Source organism: Diabrotica virgifera, chromosome 5, assembly GCF_917563875.1.
Source record: "Diabrotica virgifera virgifera chromosome 5, PGI_DIABVI_V3a".
NCBI classification, from domain to species: Eukaryota; Metazoa; Arthropoda; class Insecta; order Coleoptera; family Chrysomelidae; genus Diabrotica; species Diabrotica virgifera.
In genome coordinates this window covers 30,066,461-30,093,010 of record NC_065447.1, presented here as the reverse complement: position 1 = coordinate 30,093,010, position 26,550 = coordinate 30,066,461, and the positions used below count along the sequence as shown (strand labels likewise).

General features: G+C 32.6%; 1 protein-coding gene across 3 annotated transcripts in view; it reads left to right on the top strand.

Moving 5' to 3' along the window:
- Positions 1-26,550, top strand: part of LOC114334824 (open rectifier potassium channel protein 1) — a 185,368-nt gene that overhangs the window by 55,174 nt on the left and 103,644 nt on the right. Inside the window, exon 2 of one of the 3 annotated variants that reach the window (XM_028284942.2) lies at positions 9,988-10,150. The exons of the other annotated variants lie outside the window; for them this stretch is intronic. Coding sequence (XP_028140743.2) covers positions 10,006-10,150 — 145 coding nt within the window. The 5' untranslated portion in view covers positions 9,988-10,005. The remainder of the gene's footprint in view (positions 1-9,987; positions 10,151-26,550) is intronic. 3 annotated transcript variants of the gene reach the window in all.

The window sequence follows — 26,550 nt, the reverse complement described above, 5'->3', positions numbered from 1 at the left end:
AGTGGAGGTTTTCGATACTTTTTATAATTTTTGGAAAATTGATGATGATTTTGAGTGGTGAGGTTGACGTTTCTTTAAGGGCTTATCACTAACATACCATCGGCCACTGAAATAATAAATTTTATTTGCAAAACACAATCCTGTTAAAGAAAATTTCTTTTTTCAGTAATAATATAATATTATAAATTACCCAAAAAATATAAAAAGTATAGAAAACCTCCACTTTTGACCCTCCGTAACTCTGGAACCGTTGATTTTATAACAATTATGTATAGGACCTTTTTTGTTTTAAATTTTATGTAGAACATTTTTGTATAGAACACTGTTTACGCTAAAACATAGTTTTAGAAATATTGAAGAAAAACTTAAAACAACTACTAATTTACCGACTTCTCCCCCATCTCCCCCCAAACCGGTCGCTCAAAATGGTGTAACTTTTCACTGAACAATATGTGGACCATATTGAAAAATTTGGTGTTGAAGGAAAACTTTTACTTCGGATTTTTGAGTTAGGCTTTTTTTTGGACCAATTATACTATACTACCTCCGTAACTTTGGAACCGTTCATTTTAGAAGGATTAAGCGTAGAGCCTTTTTTTCAAATTTAATGTAGAACATTTTTGTATAGAAGGTTGTTTATGCTAATCCGTTTTAGAAATATTGACGAAAAACGTAAAAAACTACGAATTTACCGATTTCTCCCCCTCTCCACCCCAAACCCAACGCTCAAAATGGTGTGACTTTTTTCTGAACATTATGTGGACCATATAGAACAATTTGGTGTTGGAGGATAACTTTCACTTTGGATGTCTGGGTTTGGGTCGAGTTATACCATACTAATGATATACATAATTACAAAAATTAGGTATAACTCAAAAATTTTGAATACATAATTAAATACCTACAGTCTTTAACTCGATTGTAAGAAATATCATGCTAGAAGTTTGCAATATATTTTTCTTTTTTCCTTGATTTTTTTCAATTGATATAATAATGTCAGTGTCATTTTCAAGTGAAAATCTTAACCTTAACAGGTGGATGGCGACTTTGATGATTCATTATGGGTAATAGATACGAAATAAATATTCAAAAGAAAAGTCCTCTAGCACTGATACTACATCTTCTTAGTACTGATTTTAAAAATAAGTAAAAAGTCTTACTGTAAATATACTGTCTTATATTTCCTAATTGTACTCTTTGACTTAAGATGACTAAAAATTTACCAACCTTTGTTATTAACTACGTAACCACTTCCAACCACGTAGAAGGGAACGTAATTGCCATCGTATAAAACGTAAAAGATCATGAAAAATCTTCATTTTGTTTATAAGTAAGCATAAAACATTCTATTCTGCTTTAGTATACAAACTCTATAAGCTGTGATGTGGTTCCAAAAATGTCTTCAACTGAGCCTAACTCCGCTGAAGCTATTGTCCCTTGTTGTGACTACACTTGTCATTTTTTTGACTGTCTATAATTGTATAGGTTATATCATATCTTTTTATTATTATTGACAAGCTCTTTGGATCAGACACTTTTTAAACGTTTAGTACCTTACGATGGTTGTTTTGATGTGCTTTAAACGTGCTTTGCACAACTTATAATATAGTTTAAAAATTAATGGAAAACTTGTAGATACAATCAGATACGCAGATGACGCAGTTATATTGAGCGATGACTTAAATGGTTTGCAATGTTTTTTAAAGTCCATTAATAAGGTGGGATAGGAGATGGGACTAGAAATTAATTGTTCTAAAATAAAATATATGTTTATAGTCGCTTATATTATCAAAATACATAATTACAAACAGAAAGACAACCAATACAAAGAAGATCTAATTTTAAATATCTAGGGTATTATATTATCGAACAATTAGATCCTTAGATACAGATAATAAGATAAAATGTAGAAATGAGATGGCTCGTGCAACTTTAAAACCTTAAAAATGAGGTCAGTCGTCTTGCAGAGAAGCATAGATCTTTACTAAGTTAGTAGCTGTAGATTTTGTTCGAACCAAAATCCCCACTCAGACTCTAGACTCTAGGCTAAGCCCACTGGCACAACCAAGATAGCTGCTTAGCTTTCAAACTACCTATTGAAAAGTTTAGATGTTGCAGACTGAATGCATATTCCTCGATAATTATCTATGTTTTCTCTTCTTTCTTGGCTAGTGCTAGAGCGTTGGCTATCTAAGTGGCTATGGTAATTTTATTGACAGCAGCTCGGAAAAGTAATGCAGATAATTTGTTAAATCATTATCTCAGGCTTTTAAGCCATGACGTTTTTGTTCGACCTGGCCCTCTTCTTCCATCTACCTTGCCTTGTATTATATGTTTTCTTCCTGACCACATTAACATATCGGTACAAGAAAACACTCAAAACTTACTTATTGTTAATGAATGAATGCCACACTAATGATCCATTTGATTAATCATAGTCAGTAGAAATAAAAAATAACATCCCTGATGAAGTAAATATCGGGATATGACACTTTCTAGGTGTAATATTTACAAAACACAAAATACAGTTGCATGGTTATATATATCATTCCAATAATACAGTATTTATTATTAATCACATTAACTTTTTGCTTTTCGTTGAATACAGTTCATTGCATTTTGCGAGGTTAATTCGAAATAGTAAATAAATCATAACAAAAAACTTAAAATATATTGCTTATATCCTAAACCAAACATATTATTAAGGTTAGATAAATATATTATGTAATTTGTACTAAAACATGATTTTTACAATAACGGTTTAAAATTGAAAAAAAAAACTTGAAATTGAATATATGCGACCTCCATATGTAATAATATACCTATATAAGAGCTTAAATATTTTACCATAAAAATAAAATATTTAAAAACCCATATTACCCCATAGATGTACATTGTATTTCATACAAGAAATGAATTGATTTTATTAGAACTAATATGCGTGTCTAATTTTTAGGAATCAACTTTTTAATACATCGATAAGGGTTGTTTTTCTTGTAGAAATATTAGAATGGCACATAATTAACAAAACTCTTCTTCTTCTGCTTTAGCAGCCTTTTCTGGTCTAGTCCTGGACCTAAGCAATCTTGTGTTTTCTCCCCATCTCCCAGTTTTTCCCTATCTTTTCTTTAATGTCGTCGATCCATCTTTTTTGTCTTTTTATGCCTCGTCTACGTGCTTTTGGTCCCCAAGTTATCAATTATCTTTTCACGATTTCCAATTGGTTTTTAAGTTGTTCTAAGTAGGTATTGCAATCCAGCAGTATTTTCAGTCCAGCTGGATTTTTGCACGATTGGTTTGAATCCAGCTGGATCCAGCAGCGCGGATCCAGCAAAATTTGGATTCAGAATAAAAACACGATTTTTTATTGTTGAAATGTTTTTTTATTGTTCATTTTTGAACAACTTTTGTTCAACTTTGCTTGTGTCGGCTGAGAATTTCCACGAATCAAATTTTATCCAAATTAACTTGTCTGTTCTAAGAGTGGTTCATTTGAAGCAAATTTCATTAACGGCAATTTTGGGCTGACATTTCATTCATTCTCTTTTTGCCTTATCCCTATGTGGGGTCGGCTTCCCTAATTGCATTTTTCCACACAATTCTATCTTGGGTCATATCAATGTTAATCCCCTTTACCAACATGTCCTGCTTTATCGTCTCCCCCCAGGTCTTCTTTGGTCTTCCTCTCCTACTCCTTCCAGGAATCTGCACTTCAGCTATTCTTCGTATTGGGTGATTAACGTCTCGACGTTGAACATGACCAAATCATCTTAACCTATACTCTCTCATTTTGGCATCAATTGGTGCCACACCTAGACTTCCCCTAATATACTCATTTCTAATTTTATCCTTCTTTGTCACTCCACTCATCTATCTAAGCGCATTCTCATTCCGACACATGTATTCGTTATTCCTCTTTCTTTTTCACTGCCCAACATTCAGTTCCGTACATCATAGCCGGTCTTATGACTGTTTTATAGAATTTTCCCTTCAGCTTCTTTGGAATTTTTCTGTCACACAACACACCACTCGCTTCTTTGAACTTCATCCATCCAGCCCTAATTCTACTGCATGCATCTCCATCTATTTCTCCATTACTCTGTAATTCCGAACCTAGGTACTTAAAACAATTGCTTTTCACAATCATTTCACCATCCAAAAATACCATTTTATTTGTAGTAGCTCCATCTTTAAATGAACTTTCCATATACTCTGTTTTTGTCCTACTAAGTTTTAAACCTTTTTCCTCCAGAGCTTGTCTACACTGTTCCAGTTTTTGTTCTAAGTCTCTTTCACTATTTCCTACTAACACGACATCATCAGCATACATTAAGCACCATGGAATGTTACCCTGTAGTTTCGCTGTTATCTGGTCCAAAATTATTGAGAATAAATACGGACTAAGCACAAAGCCTTGGTGCAATCCTACTTTTACACGAAACTTATCAGTCTCTCCCACACCTGTCCTAACACTAGTCGTTACTCTCTCATACATATCCCTCACAATCTTTACATATTCACCAGGGACTCCTTTCTTATTGAGTGACCATCACAGAATCTCTCGAGGAACTCTATCATATGCTTTCTCAAGATCAATGAATACCATATGAGCGTTTGTTTCTTTACTCCTGTATTTTTCCATCAACTTCCTTTTAATGAAAATTGCATCTGTTGTTGATCTACCCTGCATAAAGCCAAATTGATTCTCGGATATTTAGGTCTCTTCACGTATCCGTCTATGTTTTGTAAACAGGTACCAGTATACTGCTTCTCCATTCGTCTGGCATTTGTCCAACCTCCATAATTCTATTAAATAGACCTGCTAGCCACCTTGTTCCTGTCTCTCCCAATGCTCTCCATACTTCCCCAGGAATATCATCTACTCCTACCGCTTTTCCTTTCTTTATTTTTTGAAGCGCTTGAGCCACTTCCTCGTTGGTTATTTTGGTGACCATTGCTGCTACTGTCTCCGTTGACTCTACAGGCTGTCTGTCAAATTCTTCATTTAATAAGCTGTCAAAGTACTTTCTCCATCTCTTTTTGACATCCCTTTCGTGAACTAGTATTTTATTATTTTCATCTCGGATACATCTAATCTGATTAAAATTTTTGCTTTCTTTGCTCTCTGTTTGGCAATTTTATATATCTTCGTTTCGCCTTCCCTGGTATCAAGTTGATCGTATAGGTTTGAATACGCTTCTGCTTTGGCTTTTGCTACTGTTACTTTCGCTTCTTTTTTCGCCACCATATAATTTTGAAGATCTGTATCGGATCTGGTTTCTTGCCACTTTTTATATAATTTTCTCTTCTCTTTTATTTTTCCTTGTACTTAGTTTGACCACCACCAAGTCTCTTTATCCTCAAACTTTTTCCTGATGTTTTCCCAAGTATTTCAATAGCAGTCTCTCTAATACTACTGGCTATTTTTCTCCAAATTGTATTAGGGCTTCCTTTCATGTTCCAACATATTTTTTCTACTATTCTTCTCATGAATAGACCTTCTTTCTCATTTTTCAGCAGCCACCACTTGATTTTTTGTGGTCCTCTCCGATATTTTTGTTTGGTTTCGCTTTTTACTTCGATGTCCAGAACGAGCAGCTTATGTTGTTGGCTTACTGTCTCACTAACTATTACCTTGCAGTTCTTGCATTCACGTATGTCTTCTTTCCTTATCATGAAGTAGTCTATTTGGGATTGATGTTGTCCACTTTTGTAGGTAATAAGTTGAGTTTCTCTCTTTTTAAAGAATGTGTTAATAATCGCCATATCCAATGCTGTTGCTAATTCAAGCATGTCATCTCCAGATTCATTTCTAATTCCAAAGCCTTATCCCCCATGTATTGTTTCATATCCTGTCTTGGTTTGGCCCACATGTGCATTGAAATCAACTCCTATTATAACTTTCTCCTCTGCTGGAATATCACTCAGTACGTCTCCTAATTGATCATAGAAAGCTCTTCTTTCATTCTCACCCAGACCTGTTGGGGGAGCATACACACACACACACACACAACATTCAATACCTCTTGTGTGCTGACATAACTTAAGAAATATATTTTTCTTCCATGGCTTACTGAGGACGTTTTTTGGATCTCATGATAAAAATCAGTCTGTATTCTAAATTTATAAACAACAGAAATACGAATTATTTAGTTTTTTGAAATTGAGACCATAAAAACATATTTTATCTATCATCTTACCGCCTAACCTACTTTGCACAAAACTGCACATATATCCGCTTTTTGAGAAAGCCCTTCCGGCCTCTGTGCTATTCGGTTTTAAGGTCATCAAATGGTTATAAACCATGGACAAATAATCGCCTTTCGCTCTTTCGGTCTCATAAACAGTCATTTCCTTTTTTAAAATCTTTGCGTAATTTTTTGATAACCAATTGGTTTGGTTATAGAAGTATTTTCTCCCTCTTGTTTTAGTTCAATCGCAAGTTCTTGTTCTAAAGCAAAATTCACGGACTCCGGATTAGCGGCCCATCTTCATTATGTCCTCCGGCACTGGTTCTAGAATCACTACTTGTTTATTTATACGACTCAATGGATTTTTCATCTCTTGTCGTATTGCAGTCTTTTTCGGCATTAGGAAATAACCAGGATTGTTTGGTCCTTCGTCATACTTTTTTGGATTTTGTAAGTAGACTGATGTACCTGTAATTTCAGAGTGGCGCCGTTCTGTTGCATAATGCTTCCGATAGCTCAACACTAAGGCTAGAGAGTCCTGTCTGTTTAGTTTGTCCAAGAGAAATTTCATAGTTGTGTCGGCCGTTATCAAAGTGGACTCTCTTCTGCAAAGAGCTTTTACAGCCAGTTTCACTGGTTGAAAAGTAGCGATCAACTTATTGATTATTGACCATTCGCCAGCAGAGAATTTTATCGCAGAATCAATGTCTATCAACACTTTATCGATGCAAAATTTTAGGCTGTAGAAACGTTCCAGCATACTAAGTAAACTGTTGATGACATACGGCTTTGAATAAAGAGGCCAATGAACACATGAACACAGTATTTCGAATTAGACACGTTTGCGGATCCGCGCTGATGGATGCAGCATAGTTTGCTGGATCAAGCATGTAAAGGAGACGCTGAATCCAGCTGGATTGCTTAATGCTGGATCCAGCAATTGCAATCTCTAGTTCTAAGTTTATTGAGAGATTTGTTAGCAATGACACTTTCTCCATTCCCTAACTCATGGTAAGAGAGGCACCTGTCAAAGTAAGTAAGTAAGGTATGCTTTATTGTCAAAAAATTTTAACAATTTGTGGACAAAGCTTATACAAAATAAAAAATACAATAAAAAACAAAAAATAGTAAAAAACTACAAACAAAACAAAAACAGAAACAGACACCAAGTAAATGGCGTGAGTTATACTACTTAATATAATTTTACATTTATTAAGTACACATTAAAAAATTAAAAATTTTGCAAACAATAAGTATACAACGTCAGAGCAAAAAGAAGGCAAACGAGGAAAGGGCAAAGGGAAAGTAAATCAAAAGTTCTATGCCGCTGCAAATATGTACACAAGTACTCGAAAGTAATAATCCTACAAGTCAATTTGCTGAATTCAAATCGTTTATAAAAAAGTAATTCACTGTATAAAAAGCTTTCTCCAGCAAATAAGCTTTCAAGGCCTTACGAAAAGCGGGAAATGCTGCAATAGATTTGATGTTAGATGGCAGGTGATTGTACATTTTTCTCGAATTGTATAGTATAGAGCACTTAACCAGCTCAGACCGTGGGGTTGGCAGATAAAGATTATGATCCATGTTTCTAAGGGGATAGTTATGAGTGGGTCTCTCTGGACCTTCTGATGCATGTTTGCGGATTAAACAAACGGATTCAAAAACAAACAAAGAAGGAAGAGTTAATATTTTAAATTTTTTAAAGAATTCTTGGCAATGAACTCTGCTATTGAGTCTCAGGGAGTAACGAAGAGCTCTCTTTTGTAGTTTAAAAATACGCTCAAATTGAGTCGCACAACACGTACCCCAGAATGGAAGGGCGTACCGAAGATGAGACTCAAAAAGGGCATAATAAACGGTCCTAGATGTTGACAAATTCATTTCCGTAGCAACTGATCTTAGCGCAAAACAAGCAGAACTTAATTTTTTGTGTAAGGCATCAATGTGCAAGTTCCATTTTAGAGACTTATCCACAATAAGCCCTAAGAACTTCACCGATTCAACTACCTCTAGACTGTTGTTATTAAGTACTAAAGGTTGCATCATACTGTTGTAAGGTAGGACTTTGGTTTTAGAAACGTTAAATAACAGGAGATTCGAATCGCACCACGATTTAATGGTGACTAGGTCTGTAGCTATGGTATTGCGAAGATCCATAATATCCGTGTTACTCCAAGTAATACTAGTATCATCTGCAAAGAGACATATTTTACCTTTAATGTTCAGACTAGAGATGTCATTTATGTATATCAGAAACAATATAGGGCCTAGAACTGAACCCTGAGGTACCCCACATTCTAATGGCATGCAAGAAGACGTTTCGTGTCAACCCTCACAAACTGACTTCTTTTATTAAGATATGATTTAAGCCATTTAAGAGCATTTCCCCTAAATCCATAGTGCTGTAATTTGTCAGTCAAGATGTTATGGTTTACACAATCGAATGCTTTAGAGAAATCACAGAAAATTGTTGCTGTAGAGTGATGGTTGTTTAGACTGGAGTAAACATGATCGAAAAGGAAGAACATAGCATCATTCGTGCATTTGTCACTCAGGAATCCAAATTGATGTGGAGTAAGCAATTTGTATTTCAACAGAAAAGATAAGATTCTTTTTTTTACCAGACTTTCAATTATCTTCGACAACGTGGGCAGGAGTGCAATAGGGCGATAATTCGAAGCAAGATCTTTATCGCCTCCTTTATGTATAGGAATAATTATCGCTGTCTTAAGGCAGCTTGGAAAAACTCCAGTTTCGAATGACCTGTTTATTAAGGTAGTAAGATGGTTTAAAGTGCAATCAGGTAGAGCAGAAAACATTTTAAGAGTGAGGCCATCAGTCCCAGATGACGATTTATTTTTAATGGCATTTATTGTAGAGCGTAGTTCACCTAATACTATGGGTGTAAAAAAGAAACTATTTACATTCCTATGAGAAAGATATGAAATCGGATCCTGAGAAGGAGGTATAGTATTTGTTAAATTTTTTGCCACATTTACAAAGTAATTGTTCAGGGTCTCAGGAGAAGTCGAGATTGTGGTGGGAGAAGAAGTCTTATCTCTCAGTTCATTTACGATAGACCACGTTTCCTTAGCAACATTACCTGATTTAGCCAGCCTCGCATTGTAATAAATTTCCTTGGCGGCTTTTATGGCTTTATGGTAAATTTTCTTGTAAAGCCTAAAGTAATCATGGAAGGATATGTTGTCCGAGAATTTTTTTAGGTACGATAATGAACGCATGTTCTTTGCAGATATACGTAGTCCTCTAGTTGACCAGGGTTTACGATGTTTAGTTTTGATGGGCCTAAGAGGAAAGGATTCGTATGCCAAACCTTTGGTTCTAGATTATTTGGAATTTATGGATCTTTTATAATAAAGCTTAGTTTACCTACCGCTACCTAGGTCATTTCTATTCTTGTAATTTTTGAAGTTTTTTTATCTATGTCCACTTTCTGTTTTTATCCTTTTAAAGAAAGAGTTCGGGTAGTATAGATGTTTACTTTTAGCGACTTTGGTAATATATACGTTATAATATAATGTTAAAAAAACTTTTGATTTAGAATAAATTTAAAAATTACCATTTCATAAAGTTAGTTTTATACAAAAAAATTTTATAGGGCAAACATATCATATTATGACAAACAAAACACTATGCAATGATTTTCATTTGATCTATTTAAAAAGGCTAAATGTCTTAAACAATTTCACTGATTTACGCAAAATGCGCAATATACACCTTTTTGGTTCAAAGACATCACTACATTTTCTTTAGTTTGAAAATGTTTTTCCAGCTTTATTTCTATTAGAACATGATGTCAAAGACCCAGTGGTTTGTTCTCCTTTGTCTGTTCATTCTGTATTTGCTCTTAGGAGCATCCATCTTTTACTATGTCGAATCTCAAGAAGAACTTCTTAAACACAAGTCTGAAGTTAGGGAAAGGCAAAATATTGAAGGTCAGTATTTTTAATTTATCTATCTAGATTTTAAGAACTAACATAAAAAATAAAGTTAATATACTTTTAAAATGACATATTTCTTTCGTTTTATGGTGATACATGTACTCCGTATTCGTCATCGAATAGTTATTATCATATAAATAATAATAAACCTAAATATAATAGAGAAAAAGATATAAAATATACCCAATAGTTATGAATTAGCTGCGTTCATTTAGAAACAATAGCACAAGTAGAAAACTGTTGACCTACCTTTTTATAAAACTTAGTAGACCAGTAAGGATCTGCGAAAAAACGTCTATTTTTGGATATAAGAGGTGGCATTCGGATTTTTGCAGATAAAGTTAGGTAACACCTTCAGTAATAATAATTGACTTATGCTCCTTTTCAAATATGCCCGGAACATTAATAAAAAAATTAAAGTATTTAAAAATTTCGAAAAACATCGATTTTTTTCTGTTTCTTTGCTTATAACTTTAAAACAATTCGTTTTGGAACAAAGTCGTACCGAAATAAAATAAACAAAATTGAATTTTGTATGATATACGACTGGTAAAAAATGTCTTAAGGTATTACCTTTTCTGCAATATAGCAATAAATACAAAATAAGGGGGCAAAATAAGTCTGTGGTTATTCAATATTTTTTAACCACTTTGGTGACACTTAGAACCTTAGTAATCCGCTTAGGAGATTCTTTGTAACATACTTAAATTGTGTACCAAATTTCATTAAAATGGACCTAATAAATTTTGCATAATAAATGTGCAATATAAATGTGTTTAAAAAAGTTCAAATTTTTTAAAATCTTTCTAAACAAAAAGTAGACCATTTAGAAGTTGGCTAATTTTTTTTACATATAAAGAGGTGCTCTACCTATCTAATACACTTTACCGAATTAAAATCGGATTATTTAAGGGGCCTCAGCAATGTTTTAAATTTATAAACAATTCTTTGGCTTGTAAACAAATAGCTTTGTTTAATAATAAAAAAATTAATTTTTAGCAATGCAAATAATTAAAACCGGTATAATTTGACTTAAACTTTCAAATGCTGTCAGCCGAATTGGTATTTTATTTTTTAATCAAACCTTATTCGCGTTAAAAAATTGCAATTTCTCGATTTTTTGAAAGTTCCACCGCGTTTACCTCGAAAACTATGCATCCTACGAAAAAACTTGTAAGAACATTTTTTGCTTAGAATTACCCAAGAAATACAAAAAATGTTTTATTTTGCGAAAAATCGATGTTATGTAATTCCTCAAGTTCTTTGTTTATAACAATCTTATCGATATCCGGATCAACTGTTACCCAAAAAATTCGTGTTATACGGGTCAAAATACATAAAAAACTTGGGTAAGTCCATCTAAATAAAGGAGCCCGTAGCACCCCCTCCTGGCCACAGCACTAATTTGTTTATAAGCCAAAAAATTGTTTATAGCTTTAAAACATTGCTGAGGCTGCTTAAATAATCCGATTTCAATTCTGTAAGGTGCTTTATATGTAAAAAAATTGAAAAATCTTTGTATGTTCTAGTTTTTGTTTATGCAAGATTTGAAAAAATTTTAAATTAAAAAAAAAGGTTTAGATTGCAAAATTATTATGCAAAATCTAGTAAGTCAATTTTAATGAAATTTGGTGTACGGTTTTAGCAAATTACAAAAATTTTCTAAGCGAATTAGGAAGGTTCCAAGTGTAACCTAAGTGATGAAAAATCATTGAATACAGACAGGCTTGTTTTGCCCCCTTATTTTATATTTATTGCTATTTTGAAGCAAGGGTGATAAATTAAGACATTTTTAACCAATGGCATCTGATAGAAAATTTAATTATCTTTGTTTTATTCATATACAACTTTGTTCTAAAATGAATAGTTTTTAAGTTACAAGCAAAAAAAATAGAAAAAAAAACGAAATTTTTTGAAATTTTTAAATATTTTATTTTTTTTATTAATGTTGCGGGCATATTTGAGAAGGAGCATAACTCAATTATTATTAACGAAGTTATCACCTAACTTTATCCGCAAAAATCTGAACGCCACCTCTCACATCCACCTAAAAACAGATCCTTACTGGTCTATAAAGCAATAATCGTGAATCTTATCAACTTCTCCTTCTTCCATCTGCTTTTCCCTTTTCACGAATCGCTGTTCTTTACTCTTCTTCGTCACTCAATGATGTCTATCATGTCTTCTTTATTTAAACCATTCTCTATCAAGTTTTCTGCCACATAGTCCTTCCGTTTTCGTTTCTTGTTTCCATTATATCACTTTTCCTCGCCTTCTCACAGTTCTATTGTTCATCTCATATAGTTCTCATTTCTACATCGGACTTGACTTAATCATTGCATTATTTGTTCTTGAAACTATTTTGAGACTGTAGTCACCCCAACTCTTTCGCCAGCCAATCAGGTTGTTTCTGATCTTGTCCCTTCTAGTCTTAGCCAACATCTACCGTAAGAATTTCATTTCAGCTACCTCCATCTTCTTTTTCTGAATTCTCTTTACACGCCACACTTCACAGGCCTCACCAAATTCTCGTATATCTTTCCTTACAGCCCTTCTTCAATTTTTCGGTCACAGAGTACCATGCTCATTCACTTTCAGTTAAACTGTTTTATGTTATCTATTTTCTCAAAACAGTCCTATTTATAATACCTAAATTGGGAATAGATTTTATATAAATTCACCGAAAGGACTTGTAGACTGAACTGCGAACTGAAACATCTTTTATTATAGGGTGAGGCAGATAACTGGCCTATTAGAAATATCTCGAGAACTAAAGGCTACAGAATCATACAAATTGGAGTGAAGGGGATTTGAGGGATGATCTATTAAATAAAAATATTTTTATCTCTTTGCAACTTCCAGTTATACCGGAAGTTGCTTATAACTTCGTTTTTTTTTAATGGGACACCCTGTATATTTTTACATTTTTGGAATCTCCTCAATGTCTTCTTTCTTAAAATATGAGGATTTGCAATATTATACAGGGTATTTTAAAAGGTATTTACGTTTTTTTATTAATTTCTTAGCAATATTCACACCCTGTATAATTGTAATAGTTTGACATTACAAACTCCGCTTACGTTCAAGTGATTTTTAATATAATCTAATATTGTTAAGAATCATTATTATAGCTAATTTTGAAATTTTAGTATATAGGGTTGGTCAAAACTGGAATGAATATTTTCTGAGTTTTCTTAAATGGAACACCTTGTATTTTAGTATTGTAATGAAATGATATTTCATGGGGCTTTTTTATTTTATAAGTATTCCCTATATCTAATTGCTTTCATTTGTGAGTTATTGGTGATTCAAGCTAAACATTAATTGCAACAAAAAATACGCAAAATTTTATTAGGTTGGCCGTGAAAAAATTCAATCACAAATAATTTTTCAGAAATAAATACATATTAATCCAGACTGGTCCTTAAAATTACCAATAATGGTTTAGCTATCAAAATACTTACGTAGTTAAAATTGTTGACGCTATTAACAATTAAGCACAAATTAAAGCAGTTAGGTATAGGGAATGCTTGAGAAATAAAAAAGTACCATACAATATCATTTCATTACAATACTAAAATACAGGGTGTTCCATTTAAGAAAACTCAGAAAATACTTATTCCGAGTTTCGACCAACCCTGTATACTAAAATTAAAAATTTAGCTATACTAATGATTCTTGACAATAAGTACACTATATAAGAAATCATTTGAACGTAAGTAGAGTTTTATATGTCAAACTACTACAATTCTACAGGGTGTGAATATTGCTAAGAAATTAATAAAAAAACGTAGTTATCTTTTAAAATACCCTGTATAACATTACAAAACCTCATATTTTAAGACAGAAGACATCGAAGAGAATCCAAAAATGTAAAAATATACAGGGTGTCCCATTTAAAATAACGAAGATATAAGCAACTTCCGATATAACCGGAAGTAGCAAATAGATGAAAATATTTTCATTAAATAGACGACTGTTCAAAACCCCTTAATTCAAATTTTCATGATTCTGTTGCCTTTAGTTCTCGAGATATTTCTAATAGGCCCTTTATTTGCCTCACCCTGTATACTCTATATCCTTATTTGTGGCTTTTTAATATACTTTAGCGCCTGCTGTCGACCCTTTGTTGGATCGATGATTGGATTTAACAAGCTCTTTAAGTTTTTCTTTCCTCTGCGCCGCTCAAGCTCGAATCTTTTTGGCTCTTGCTGAGCTTCATTACCAGGACCCAGTTACATAGCTTCCACATGGCCGCCATTGCTTTGTTCCTTTTCTTTTTCTTGGTTTCAAGCCCATTCTTACATAAGAAGCAAGGGATGTACGCCAATTGCCAGCTTTACTATGCCTGGCAAAAGAAGGCTAATAAAAGAGTATTTTTTTGATAATAACTAACTAAAAGTAATTCCCCTTTATTTAACCTCCTTCATCGCCATATCCTATTTAAGCATCTCCGACCAAGTTTTATTTGGTCTTTCTCTTCTACTCATCATTATCATCATCACACAGCCAAATTTGTCCACTGTCGGATATAGGCCTCCTCAAGATGTCTCCACCCTTCTCTGTCCTGGGCAGCTGCAATCCAGTTTGTCGCTATTCTTTTAACATCGCCGGTCCATCTGGTAGGTGGTCTTCCACGACTTCGTTTGTCTGCCCTTGGCCACCACTCTAAAATCTTTGTCAATCTGTTGTCTCTCTGTCTTGCGACGTGTCCTGGCCATTTCCACTTCAACTTAGTAATGCATTTTATGATGTCTTCTACTCCAGTTCTTCGCCGTAACTCATCATTTCGTATTCTGTCTCTCAAAGATAGGCCAAGCATGGATCTTTCCATTTTTCGTTGTGCTACTTGTAATTTTCTTATTGATGTTTTAGTCAATGTCAGTGTTTCAGCTCCATAAGTACCGGAAGTACGCACTGGTTAAATGCTTTTCTTTTTAGCTTTATTGGGATGTTTTCCTTGAACACGTCTCTTAGTTTACCATACGCTGCCCATCCTAAGGCTATTCTTCTAGATAATTCGCATGTTTGGTGGTCTCTACTTATTTGTATTTCGTGGCCCAGATAGATGTATTTTTCGACTGTTTCGATATGGCAGTCCTCCAGTCTCAATGGTCCGCCAGGTACTAAATTGGTTATCATTTTAGTTTTCCCAAAGTTTATTTCCAACCCTACTTTTTGAGAAACTCGTTGTAGTTCTTGCAGCATTTCGTGGGCTTCCTTTAAGTCGTCGGTTATTAGAACTATCTCATTTGCAAATCGTAGGTGGTTCAGCCTTTCGCCATCGACATTTAAACGTCTGTTTTCCCATTCTAACATCTGGAATGCATGCTGCATTACGGCATTGAATAGTTTTGGTGACATGTTGTCTCCTTGTCTAACTCCCTTTTCAGTTTTATTTTTTTCTTCTACTGCTTGCATACATTTGAAACCCAGCAATTCCTTTTTGGTGATCGTTTGGAGTTTTGAAGATCTGTGACCGACCTATTTTTACCACTGTTGTTAAAGTTTGCAATTTCCTTTACTTTTCCAAAAAACAGTGAATATAACAACAGCTTCTAAGCGACTAAAGGTTTTTAAGTACCTATTGTAGCTTAAAAGGAGCATGTCATGGTTTATTATTTTTTCCATTTTTTCTGTTTGCTAATTTATTTTTCCAATTTGCTTCCAGTTTCTTACTACTGAATATCATTACTATTTCATCAGCCAATGCTAGGTAAATGTATTGGTTTTTTCGTTGATTCGGCCTCAAGTTGGTTTCTGAAGTCCTCACCAGTTGATTTCGGCTTCTCTGACGATAACTTCGAGACATATTGAACAAGATTGATGACAGTGGGTATCGCACCCCTCCTTAACTTTAAACTTATCTGTTTCTATCCCATTTATTTTGACCATATTCTGTATTTTTCGTCGTATAAATTGTATCATTCTTATGTAATTTTTCATTCATTTACATTTCAGGCAGTACTTTTACTTTGTACATTTCTTTTCGTTTTATTCTATTAAAAGTTGATTTAAAGTTGATCACTATAGAGCCTCTGTATGTTTCTCATAGAGCCATGGTTTTCTGTTTTTATTTCGCACCGAAGGAAAATAAATTTCATCTGGTGTGGTGCGTCCTCTTCTGAATTCACATCAATATTCTCCAATTTCATTATCTATTTTTTGAGCTATTGTATTGTTATATACACTGCAACTATTTATCTATAACACTTGTTTATGGCTCTATAAAACAAAAACTGTATCTTTGCAACTACCTACCTACTTACAAATACGGTGATTGTTAAACAATTAAATACCAGAATTTGGTTAGAAATTTGCTAAATACTTTCTGGCAATTTATTTGGTTTTCAGAATCACCAAAATCTATAGAAAAAAATAAATTTGATATTTTTCAAAACGCTCGTATCTTTTTTCACAATAAATAGTCAGATATTTACACATTTGTCTATTGATAAGTATTTTATTGCTCTCTGTTTCATTAGCTCTAGGATCAATTTTAATTTTTTTATCACGCCTGTCTTGTAGAAAATTTTATTTTATTTACTTTATCGTTTTCCTTGATTGTTTTCTATTTAATTTTATTGGGCATGCTTCGAATTTCAGATATCCGAATTTTTTTTCGCTACATTTGTTTCCCGAGTTATTATTTATAGTCATCTCCTTTTCTATTTCCTGTTCCTTTTCTTCTATGTCCGTACGTTCTCTCTGTATCAGTTTTTTATATCTTTAGGGTTTAGTTTTCTTTGTTCTATGTCCAAACTTCTTCTTCAATATTCAGTTTGGCAAAACCTATTTTAAAAATGACGATATTGTTTCTGAAATGTTATGCACATATATTATAATTCGGAAAATTGCTTTGTTCCCATCATACATAATACTTATTCATGATTTTCTTAGTAAACGCACGGATTTCCTTATTATATTACGACTACATCACGTGCCTAACGGGGAAATTTTTATATCTAACTAATTGGGCACATTAATTTTTCAGTGTACGTATCAGTACGATTTTTGAATTATTCAATATTGATCGGAGTTTATTGGATCAAGATAATTTTATTGAAAACACGGCGAGTGTGGTTTGTTATGTAAATGCGTATAAATGATATATTATAGGAATTCCGCGGTTAATTTACCCATTTATACTAGAATATTTAAATTCAATGAAATATTTATCAATATTTTTATAACAAAAAGACAAATGGCTTTATTGGACAATAGGCAATAAATATCATATCTTCACCTTCTCCTTATTCTCCATATGAGAAGGGAATTCGTCTTCGTTCATTACTTGCATTTTCCTTAATATTATCTACAATAACCTACACTTATCTTCTCTTATCTTATTATGATCCAAAGACTCCATAACTCCTTACATAACATAACATAACTCCTTACGGAGTCGCTTTTCTTGGCCTTTTCAATTTTCTTTATTTCTTCTTTAATTGTTACTATACTGAGTTCCCGATTTAGGTCTTCGTTACTAATTATACCACGGGAGTTGACTACGTTCCTCAGTGTTCGGTTTTGGACTCTTTGAAGGCAACTATCTTAACTACCATCACTATTATAGTATTGACCCATATCTACTGGTTTGCTTATTTGTTTGTAAACTAATATGTACCTTGTTTTTGATTATATTTACCTAATAAACAATAAAACATCTTTTATTTCAGTTTCAGTTCTTCAGTTTTCGTTCTGATATGTTTCTGCCACATTAATTTGCTACTCAAATGTCCTAAAGTTTATTCACATAAGCTATGCAGGAGATATAAACATTAGTTGACAGCGATGTCGTCATCAGCAACATGCGAGATTGCTATTTCATTCAGTTTTTGAATATTTTTGGATAACAGTTACTTGTATAATCGTGTAAATTATTCATTAATTTAATTAATAGGATTATTTTTCACTATCTAATTTATTACAATAATTTAATATTTAAGTATTTAAATTACAATATTTACGTATTTAATGATTACAATAATTTATATACTATACAATAAAAAGTAATAATCGAGAAAGGCGAAAAAGTGATAAAGTATTTTAAATAATATTATACTGTTACTATGGAACGAGTAGATAAATTTTGAACATCTTTAACAACAAAAATCGTTGTTTACAAGCCGTGAATTTCTTATTGGAATTTAATGTAGGTATTTAACTGTTATTTTGTACGGAACAATTTTATTATTTAGTTTAATCTGGTGATTATTATGTGAAAGCGAAATCAATATGGGAGGGTTTCCTTCATTAATTTTTATGTGCCATTTATTACTCAAATTGCTTATTTTGTTCACTGTCTTTTAGAGGTGTGGAGTTGTTTCTTTGAATGTTTCACCGACTGTTAGTATTGCAGTATCGCCAGCAAATGTGACCAGTTTAATATTTTCTGTAACAGGGATTTCGCAGGTATAAAATAAATATAGTACCTATGTGTCCCAAAACACTGCCCCGTGGTATTATTGCTTTGATTGGTCGACCTTCTGCATATTCGCTTTTCTGTTTAACTCAAAAATGTGTTTCTTTGATTAAAGGTTTGTTCGTTTCACAATTGTTTTCCTAAAAAACTTTTGTAGTATTACTTCTGTTATTAATTTAAATCCCGGAGCCTTTTTTGGATTAATGTTTATTGATAATTTTTGTTATTGCTTTAAAGTCGTTTTATCCAATTTTTAAATGCCCTAAAAAAATCAGTTACTTCAGTATCTATCTGTATAACCTAAGAAAAACCCTAAAGAAGTTAATAAAATGGATAAAAATCACCAAAACCCTTAAAAACAGTTTTTCGGATTTTTAAAGATGGTCACCTGGGTATGGTATATAGGGGCAAGGCCCACTTGTGAGCCGTTCAGGCACTTAGACCTCGTACGGGGGTCCATTGTGTCACCGTGGGTCACCTTACGGAAACATCTGTACAAAATCAGAAATACATTTTTTGATAAAATACGCAAAATAAAAAAATAGACCTGCAAACAATAGATCTCCAAAAAAATGCGAAAATTTTCGAAAAAATGTCTATTGATGTCTCTAATAAAAATTTTGTCTACAAAAAATAAACAGGTTTTGTAAAAGCCTCCATGATGCGTGTGAATATTTTTAAATTTTTAAAATAATTGCATCTTAACCTTTTTAGTCGGCCACCCCCTCCCTTGAGAGGGTGGGGGTAGCTAGCTTAAATTGTGGTGTTGTATTTTTTAAACAAATAAAACGAAAAAAAAATAAAAAAATTAATTCAGGTTGTATCGGTGTCAAATAATATGACCCCGCCAAAAATCGCAATTTGCCAATTTTTTGAATATTATAAAGGCTCATGAAGGCTCATTTACATAAAATTATATGTAACCAATAAAAAAACATTAATGTCTAAATCTATAAAATGTAGAAAATCCTCCAAAACTTATAAAAAACAGTTTTTCGGATTTTTGAAAGTGGCGCACCTTTCAAAATCTGATAGAAATCAAGAATATACACTCACCGGCTCAAAATTCCGCCACCCAACATTTTTTATTAATTTTGACAGTTCATAACTTTATTATTTGTGCTCCGATTTTCAAGATTCATGCACCAGTTTGTAGGTACATGTATTAACATCGTTTGGTATTATTCTGGTAGCAAAAAATTTTGCTTGTATGGCATTATACAGGGCTGAATGGAAGCATTGCATTTTCTCCTAGCTTTAAAAAATTCTGTGGAAAAATTGAATAGCTGATTTTGTTTCATAGTCCTGTCATATTATTCCGGAGGCATCACTAAAGTTTTATTTTTTAAATTATCCGAATATCTCTTTTCTTGTAAGAGCTGTACCATTTTTTGAAAATAAAAACACTGATTGACTCATAAAATAGAGTTTGGATTGATAAGATTAGAATGGCCCGCATGCAGCCCAGATCTTAATCCAATTGAGCATTTATGGGATGAATTAAAAAAGCTATTCGCCGTCATCCTAGGCATCCAGAAAATTTGGTACAGTTATGGCCCTGGTAGAAGAATATCGGATTATTCTCCAGGCAAGCATAACACATTTTTATTCGATGCTAAACAGATTGCGAGCAGTCGTTGCTGCAAGAGTAGGAGATACCCGCTATTGAATTGTCTTGTTTTGTTGGTAATTTTGTTTTTGTTTTGTTAATTTTATTGCGCTTGATATTTTTAATTAAATAAACCTTCAAAGTAGTGTTTTATTTACAGCTCTTACAAGAAAAGAGATATTCGGATAATTCAAAAAACAAAACCTTAGTAATACCTGCAGGATAATACAAAAGGAGTATGAAACAAAATCAGCCCTCCAAATTTTCGACAGAATTTTTTAAAATTAGGAGAAAAAACAACGTTTTCATTCACCCCCGTATAATGCCATCTAAGCAAAAACTTTTTGTTACCAGAATAGTAACAAGGACACCAATATAAACTGATGCAAGAATCTTGGAAATCGGAGTACAAATAATAAAGTTATAGGTTGTCAAACGTAATCAAAAATTTTGGGTGGCGGAATTTTGTGCCGGTGAGTGTATATTATGTTTTGATAAGATATACAAAATTTAAAATACACAAAAAAGCATTTTTAGTTTATGTACAACCAACCTACGGGTTTATAAAATGACAAGTTTTGTAAAAGCCTTGCAAGTGATTTTTTAATTTTTTAATTTTTTGCAACCCACAAATCAAAATAAAAACAAGAATTGACGTTTTTGTAAAAGGTGAAGGGGAGGGGTGCTGGGCTAAAATTGAGCTAAGTCTTACTTTCTCATCACATAGAACCTAAAAAATGGCAAAAAAAACTTAATGAGGGGTACCCCTTGTTTTTAAAAAATTTCATTTACAAATTTAAAACAAATTGACGTGGAAATTAAGAAAATAAAATAATGAAAAAATTTATTTTAGTTCGTATATTTCGAAAAATGTATTGGTAAAACTAAGGTTTTTTATAAAATTGTTTCTCTTTCAGTAACGGTTAAATATAATTTGCTGATAATAAAGGGCACGCTAATTTGATATATTTTACAAAAAAAAAAGTATTTTTCCTACTTCATTACTTGAAAGTTTAAACAATGTTGATGCCTTAATTAGTAAATTAAGGCTCATAAGCGATAACAATATAGGTAAAAACAACATAACTATTATATATAAAAGATATAATTAGTAAACTGAACTATACTTAAACAATCACAATTATTATTTTCTATTTAAATTCCAAGTCTTTTTGATATTTTGCGTGGTCCCATTTATAATAGCGAGGTCATTTATACTTTTATTATAAAGGACAAAATACTACGAAAAGAAGATAAAAATTCTTCAAACTACAGAGGGTTTAGTGTCATAAGTACACTCTCAAGATTCTACGAAAAATAATACAAAATAAAATTGAAAGGATGATGATAGATGTAGAAGAAAAAATGGCTTTAATTTGGCAGATTCTGTACAGGTTATCTCAAACCCTTCTTTTAGTGCGTCAATAATTTTGACGTCATATGACGTCACATGAAGATTTTAAGATTTTCGTGAATCACTGCATGGTATTTTAGTTAAATTTGACAGTTGCAAGAGTATTTATATTTAGGTATATAAATATCGATGTTTATATAAATATTTGCTAGAATATTAATATTTAGAATATTTTAAGTAAAAAATAAATAAGCATAAGATAAAATTTCACTATACAATGTTCGAATATCGTTATATACCAATGACATTTTTTTTATGTTGTAATATTTACAATCTGTCCTCAACTAAGAACAATAGGTAAATTATTTGACAAAAATTGAAAATTTGACCTGTAGAGGGAGATCCAGTGATCACCCACTTTACATAAATTAAATTAAAACAAACTAACATAAGTTTAGTTATCACAGATTATTCGAATCTTCTTGCTAGGTCCACTACTTCGAATCTCTTCAGGCGTCGTACATCATTGTGGTCATCAGTGAGGTTGCTGGCTAACTCGTTTGGATGGGATTCTAGTCTCGTGGAATATTTTTTGTAATATTCTGTTATTACTGTTTTTATGGATGGAACACTGAGGTCTTGCTCTATCACATAGTTTGGCACGTACCAAGGGGCATTCAGCATTGTTCTAAGGACTTTGTTCTGGAATCTCTGCAGTATTTCTAGGTTAGTTTGACTGGCTGTCCCCCAAAGTTGGATACCATAGGTCCACACTGGTTTTAATATAGTTTTATGTATCAGCAGTTTGTTTTCAAGAGATAGTTGAGATTTACGACCGATGATCCAGTACATTTCTCGGAATTTTATTCCTAGTTGTTTTCTTTTTGTAAAAATATGCTTTTGCCAAGTTAATCTCCTATCAAGATGGATTCCTAGGTACTTGACAGTATCGGTTTGTGGGAGTTGCGTTTCATTTAGTGTTACAGATGGACATGTTTGTCTTTTCATGGTGAAGGTTACATGGATGGATTTACTCTCATTCGCCTTTATCTTCCATTTTTTAAGCCATCTTTGTATATTATTAAGGTCTTTCTGAAGGGTTCTGGATGCTGTATTTGGATCATGGTGAGAGGCTAGTACAGCAGTGTCATTAGCAAAAGTTGCACACGTTGTTCTGTTACTTGCGGGTAGGTCAGCAGTGTAGAGCAAGTACAATATCGGTCCCAAGACACTTCCTTGTGGTACTCCGGCTTTTATTGGTCTTAGGCTTATGTATTCGTTATCCTGCTTGACTAGGAAATGTCGGTTGGAAATATAGCTTTTTAGAATTTGATAAAAAGGATGGGGAAGGTTTTTCTTTAGTTTAAAGAGCATACCAGCATGCCATACCTTGTCGAAGGCCTGACCAATGTCCAGGAATGCAGCAGAACAATACCTTTTATTTTCTAGATCACTTTTGATGTATTTTACCAGTCTATGTACCTGTTCTATTGTTCCGTGTAGTGTTCTGAACCCAAATTGGTGTTGGGGAATTAGTTTCCTTTCTTCTATAACTGGGGATAATTGTTTAAGGAGAAGTTTTTCCAAGATTTTTGATAGAACAGGTAGCAGGCTTATTGGTCTGTATGAAGTCACCTGAGTTTTATTTTTCCCTGGCTTAGGTATGAGAATAATTTGAGCAACTTTCCATTGTTCTGGGTAGTAACCTAGCCTAAATATTTTATTAAATACTTGCGTTATTATTTTCAGACCTTTGCATGTCAATTGCTGAAGTACTTTCCCGTTGATCAGGTCATACCCTGGAGCTGTTTTTGGACTGATTTCATGCTGGATTATATTTCTAATTTCTTTAGTGATGATTTTTTGTATAGGTAAGTCCATCTGTTAGGGCGATTCCAGGAAGTCATTTATTTCTTCCTCTGTGTCACCATCTTCCATGGGATGTGGCTGGAATAAATTAGTGAGGAAATCTGCAAATGCTTCGGCTTTTTCCTTATTATTTCTACACCAGTTTCCCTCTTGGTTTCGTATTGGTGGTATTTGTTGTTTCGGGTGTTTGATTTTTCTCGTGGCCTTCCAAAGGGAATATTCACTATCTGCGTTTGCTGATAAACCTGTAAGATATTCTTGTATTTTATTATTTTTGATATTATGCAATTTTAGTTTAATTTCCTTGGTGATTTTATTTAATTTCGTCTTGTTCTCAGGTGTTCTTTTTCTTCGCCACTCCTCCTTTATTTTTCTCTTTCTAGCAATCATTTCCTTTATTACAGTTGGGCAATGCTCTTTAAATTCTGTTTGGTAGCAGTCAGGGGTAGCATACCACTGACTGCTACCAATGATATAAAATATTTATATTTACGTCGTTGAAAAGTACTAACCTAAAATTACAATTGTCATTTTGCTCGTTAACATTGTGAAAGTACTGTGACGATAGATTACTTTTGTGTCAAAATATGTTTGTAAATATTAATATTTAAAATATTTTAAGAAAAAAATTAATAAATATAAGATAAAATTTCACTATACAATGTTCGAATATCGTAATATACCAATGACATAAAATATTTATATTTACGTCGTTGAAAAATAATTACCTAGAATTACAATTGTCATTTTGCCCGTTAACATTGTGAAAGTACTGTCACGATAAATTACTTTTGTGTCAAAATATGTTTGTAGAATTGTAATTTTCAACCAATTATACACCTATAAGTTTATTAAGTACCCGCCTGACCGACGGGTTTAACATTTTAGTGATAATTTTTGATTTTGTTTAATATTTTAATGCAAAAAATCTCGATGACGTACTGAAAGTATTGATTATCTAAAAAACACAGTAATTAATCTAGTTTTTCTGTATTTATAAAAATAAAAAACAGACAAGTACTATACTTAGTACAGTGTAGCAATGGAAGTCAATGGCAACATTTTCATCACAAATTGATTCCACTTCGCTTATGTCGTCTTCTACTGTGTCACATCTGTGTCATCTGTGTCATCAAACAATACTGTGTCATCAAACCATTTAAAAAGAGTTTTCTCAGGGTCTTTATTCCCTTATTTGATGTTTTTTGACAAACTGAGGCCCATTATGTGTAATGACGAACTGGGCACAAACACTAACACCCCGTCTATTAGACGGAAATCACACTTTGAGCCTAAATATCTTTCGAATAAAAACCTGCCGCAAATTTCCGAATTCAATACTATTAAAGAACAACCCAACTTGAAAAGTCATAAATGGGTGACCTTCAAAATTGTCTAGGAAAGAAAATATCCCACTTTCGACAAGCGATGCCGTCTGAAAGACGGGGTGTTAGTACTTAAGGGTTAAGTCGGTTTAAAATGGAAATATGGAAATTTTCGAAGTTCTATGTGTAATAATCACGGAAGTACGTTTCTTTATGTGACTTTGAGTTTAATGCGTTAGAGCGAAATCGGCAAACTATGAACTGAAACAAAGGTTTGGTATGAACACATATTTTTACACAGAAATAACAGACCATGTTCTAAGGATGAGTTTGCGTTTAGGGGAGTGCACATAGATTTTCACTTCGGAAAAAATAAAACAAGATAGAACTTTTTGTAATTTCATTAAGAAATGTTTAATAAACAACAAATCAAAAAGTTCTACTCGAGAAGTGGGTGCTTCATTTTTTATTAAACAAATGAACTACGAAATTAGATGTTTTTTTAAATAACTCCGAAAATATAAATTTTAGAAAAAAACTGATTTCACCATTGAAAAATTAAGAAAACCTTACCAAAAAAACCTTAAATAAAGAATTTTTTAAAATTAAATCTGTATCTTCTATAATTTTTTATTTATAACGCTAAAGTCACCATTCTCACAAACATTGGCGCACTGTAAACTAGCGTACGGCGAAATGCACGGTTGAGCTATTTTGATGTAATCCTTTAACTAATGGATCAAATTAAGAGGAAACAGTAGCGAGCAACAGGTAGCAAAAACGCGTTCCAAGAATGCGGCTGTAATTTTGAATATTTTTTCCAAATATTTGGCACACGTATTCGTAATAAAATAAAGAATAGCGGTACAGAGCCCAATTTGAAAAATATATTAATATGTGGAAATTACTCTGTAATTAAATACAATATTAAAAAAACGAGCCTGTACCGCCATTAAGAAGAACAAAAAAATACACTTTCTTCAAATAAACTTTTTTATCCGATGCCTAGATTTTGTGTCATTTTGGAACTACTAATGAAATAAAAAATTTTAGTAGTTCCAAAATAACACAAAATCTAGGCATCGGATAAAAAAGTTTATTTGAAGAAAGTTTTTTCTTCTTCTTAATGGCGGTACAGGCTTGTTTTTTTAATATTTTAGTTAATTACAGAGAAATTTCCACACATTAATATATTTTTCAAATTGGGCTCTGTACCGCAATTCTTTATTATATTACGAATACGTGTGCCAAATATCTCGAAAAAATATTCAAAATTACAGCCGCAATCTTGGAACGCGTTTTCGCTACCTGTTGATCGCTACTGTTTCACCTTAATGAAATTTTACAAACTGAACATGAAATAAGAATAATTAAGCTATCTTGTGGTTATAATAAAAAGAAATAAAATTTATGGGCATAGGTACGGTGGGGGCGGGAAATGAGCCTTACATGAATTTTGTTTAAAAATGATTTAAAAATGTGTAACTAATACAATTTTTCTTATAAAACCCTCAATTTTGCACAAGTTACCTTTCAAGCATCTTAATAAATGATGTTTCATTCAAAAAAAAATCTCAAAAATTTAATTCAAATGATATGACGTCTTAAAACATGTAATTTTTGAAATCTTCGTAGTTTTATAAAATTACCACCATTTTAAGACGGTATTATTCAAGTTTGAACAGATCTATTAGAGTTTTATAAGTGCTTTTTTAAAGCTTAGGATGTAGTCTTTAAAATTCACTAAATTATTTTACTTTAGAAATTAAACAGACTATTTCTTTTTGAGAAAATTAAGATAGATGTTAATAC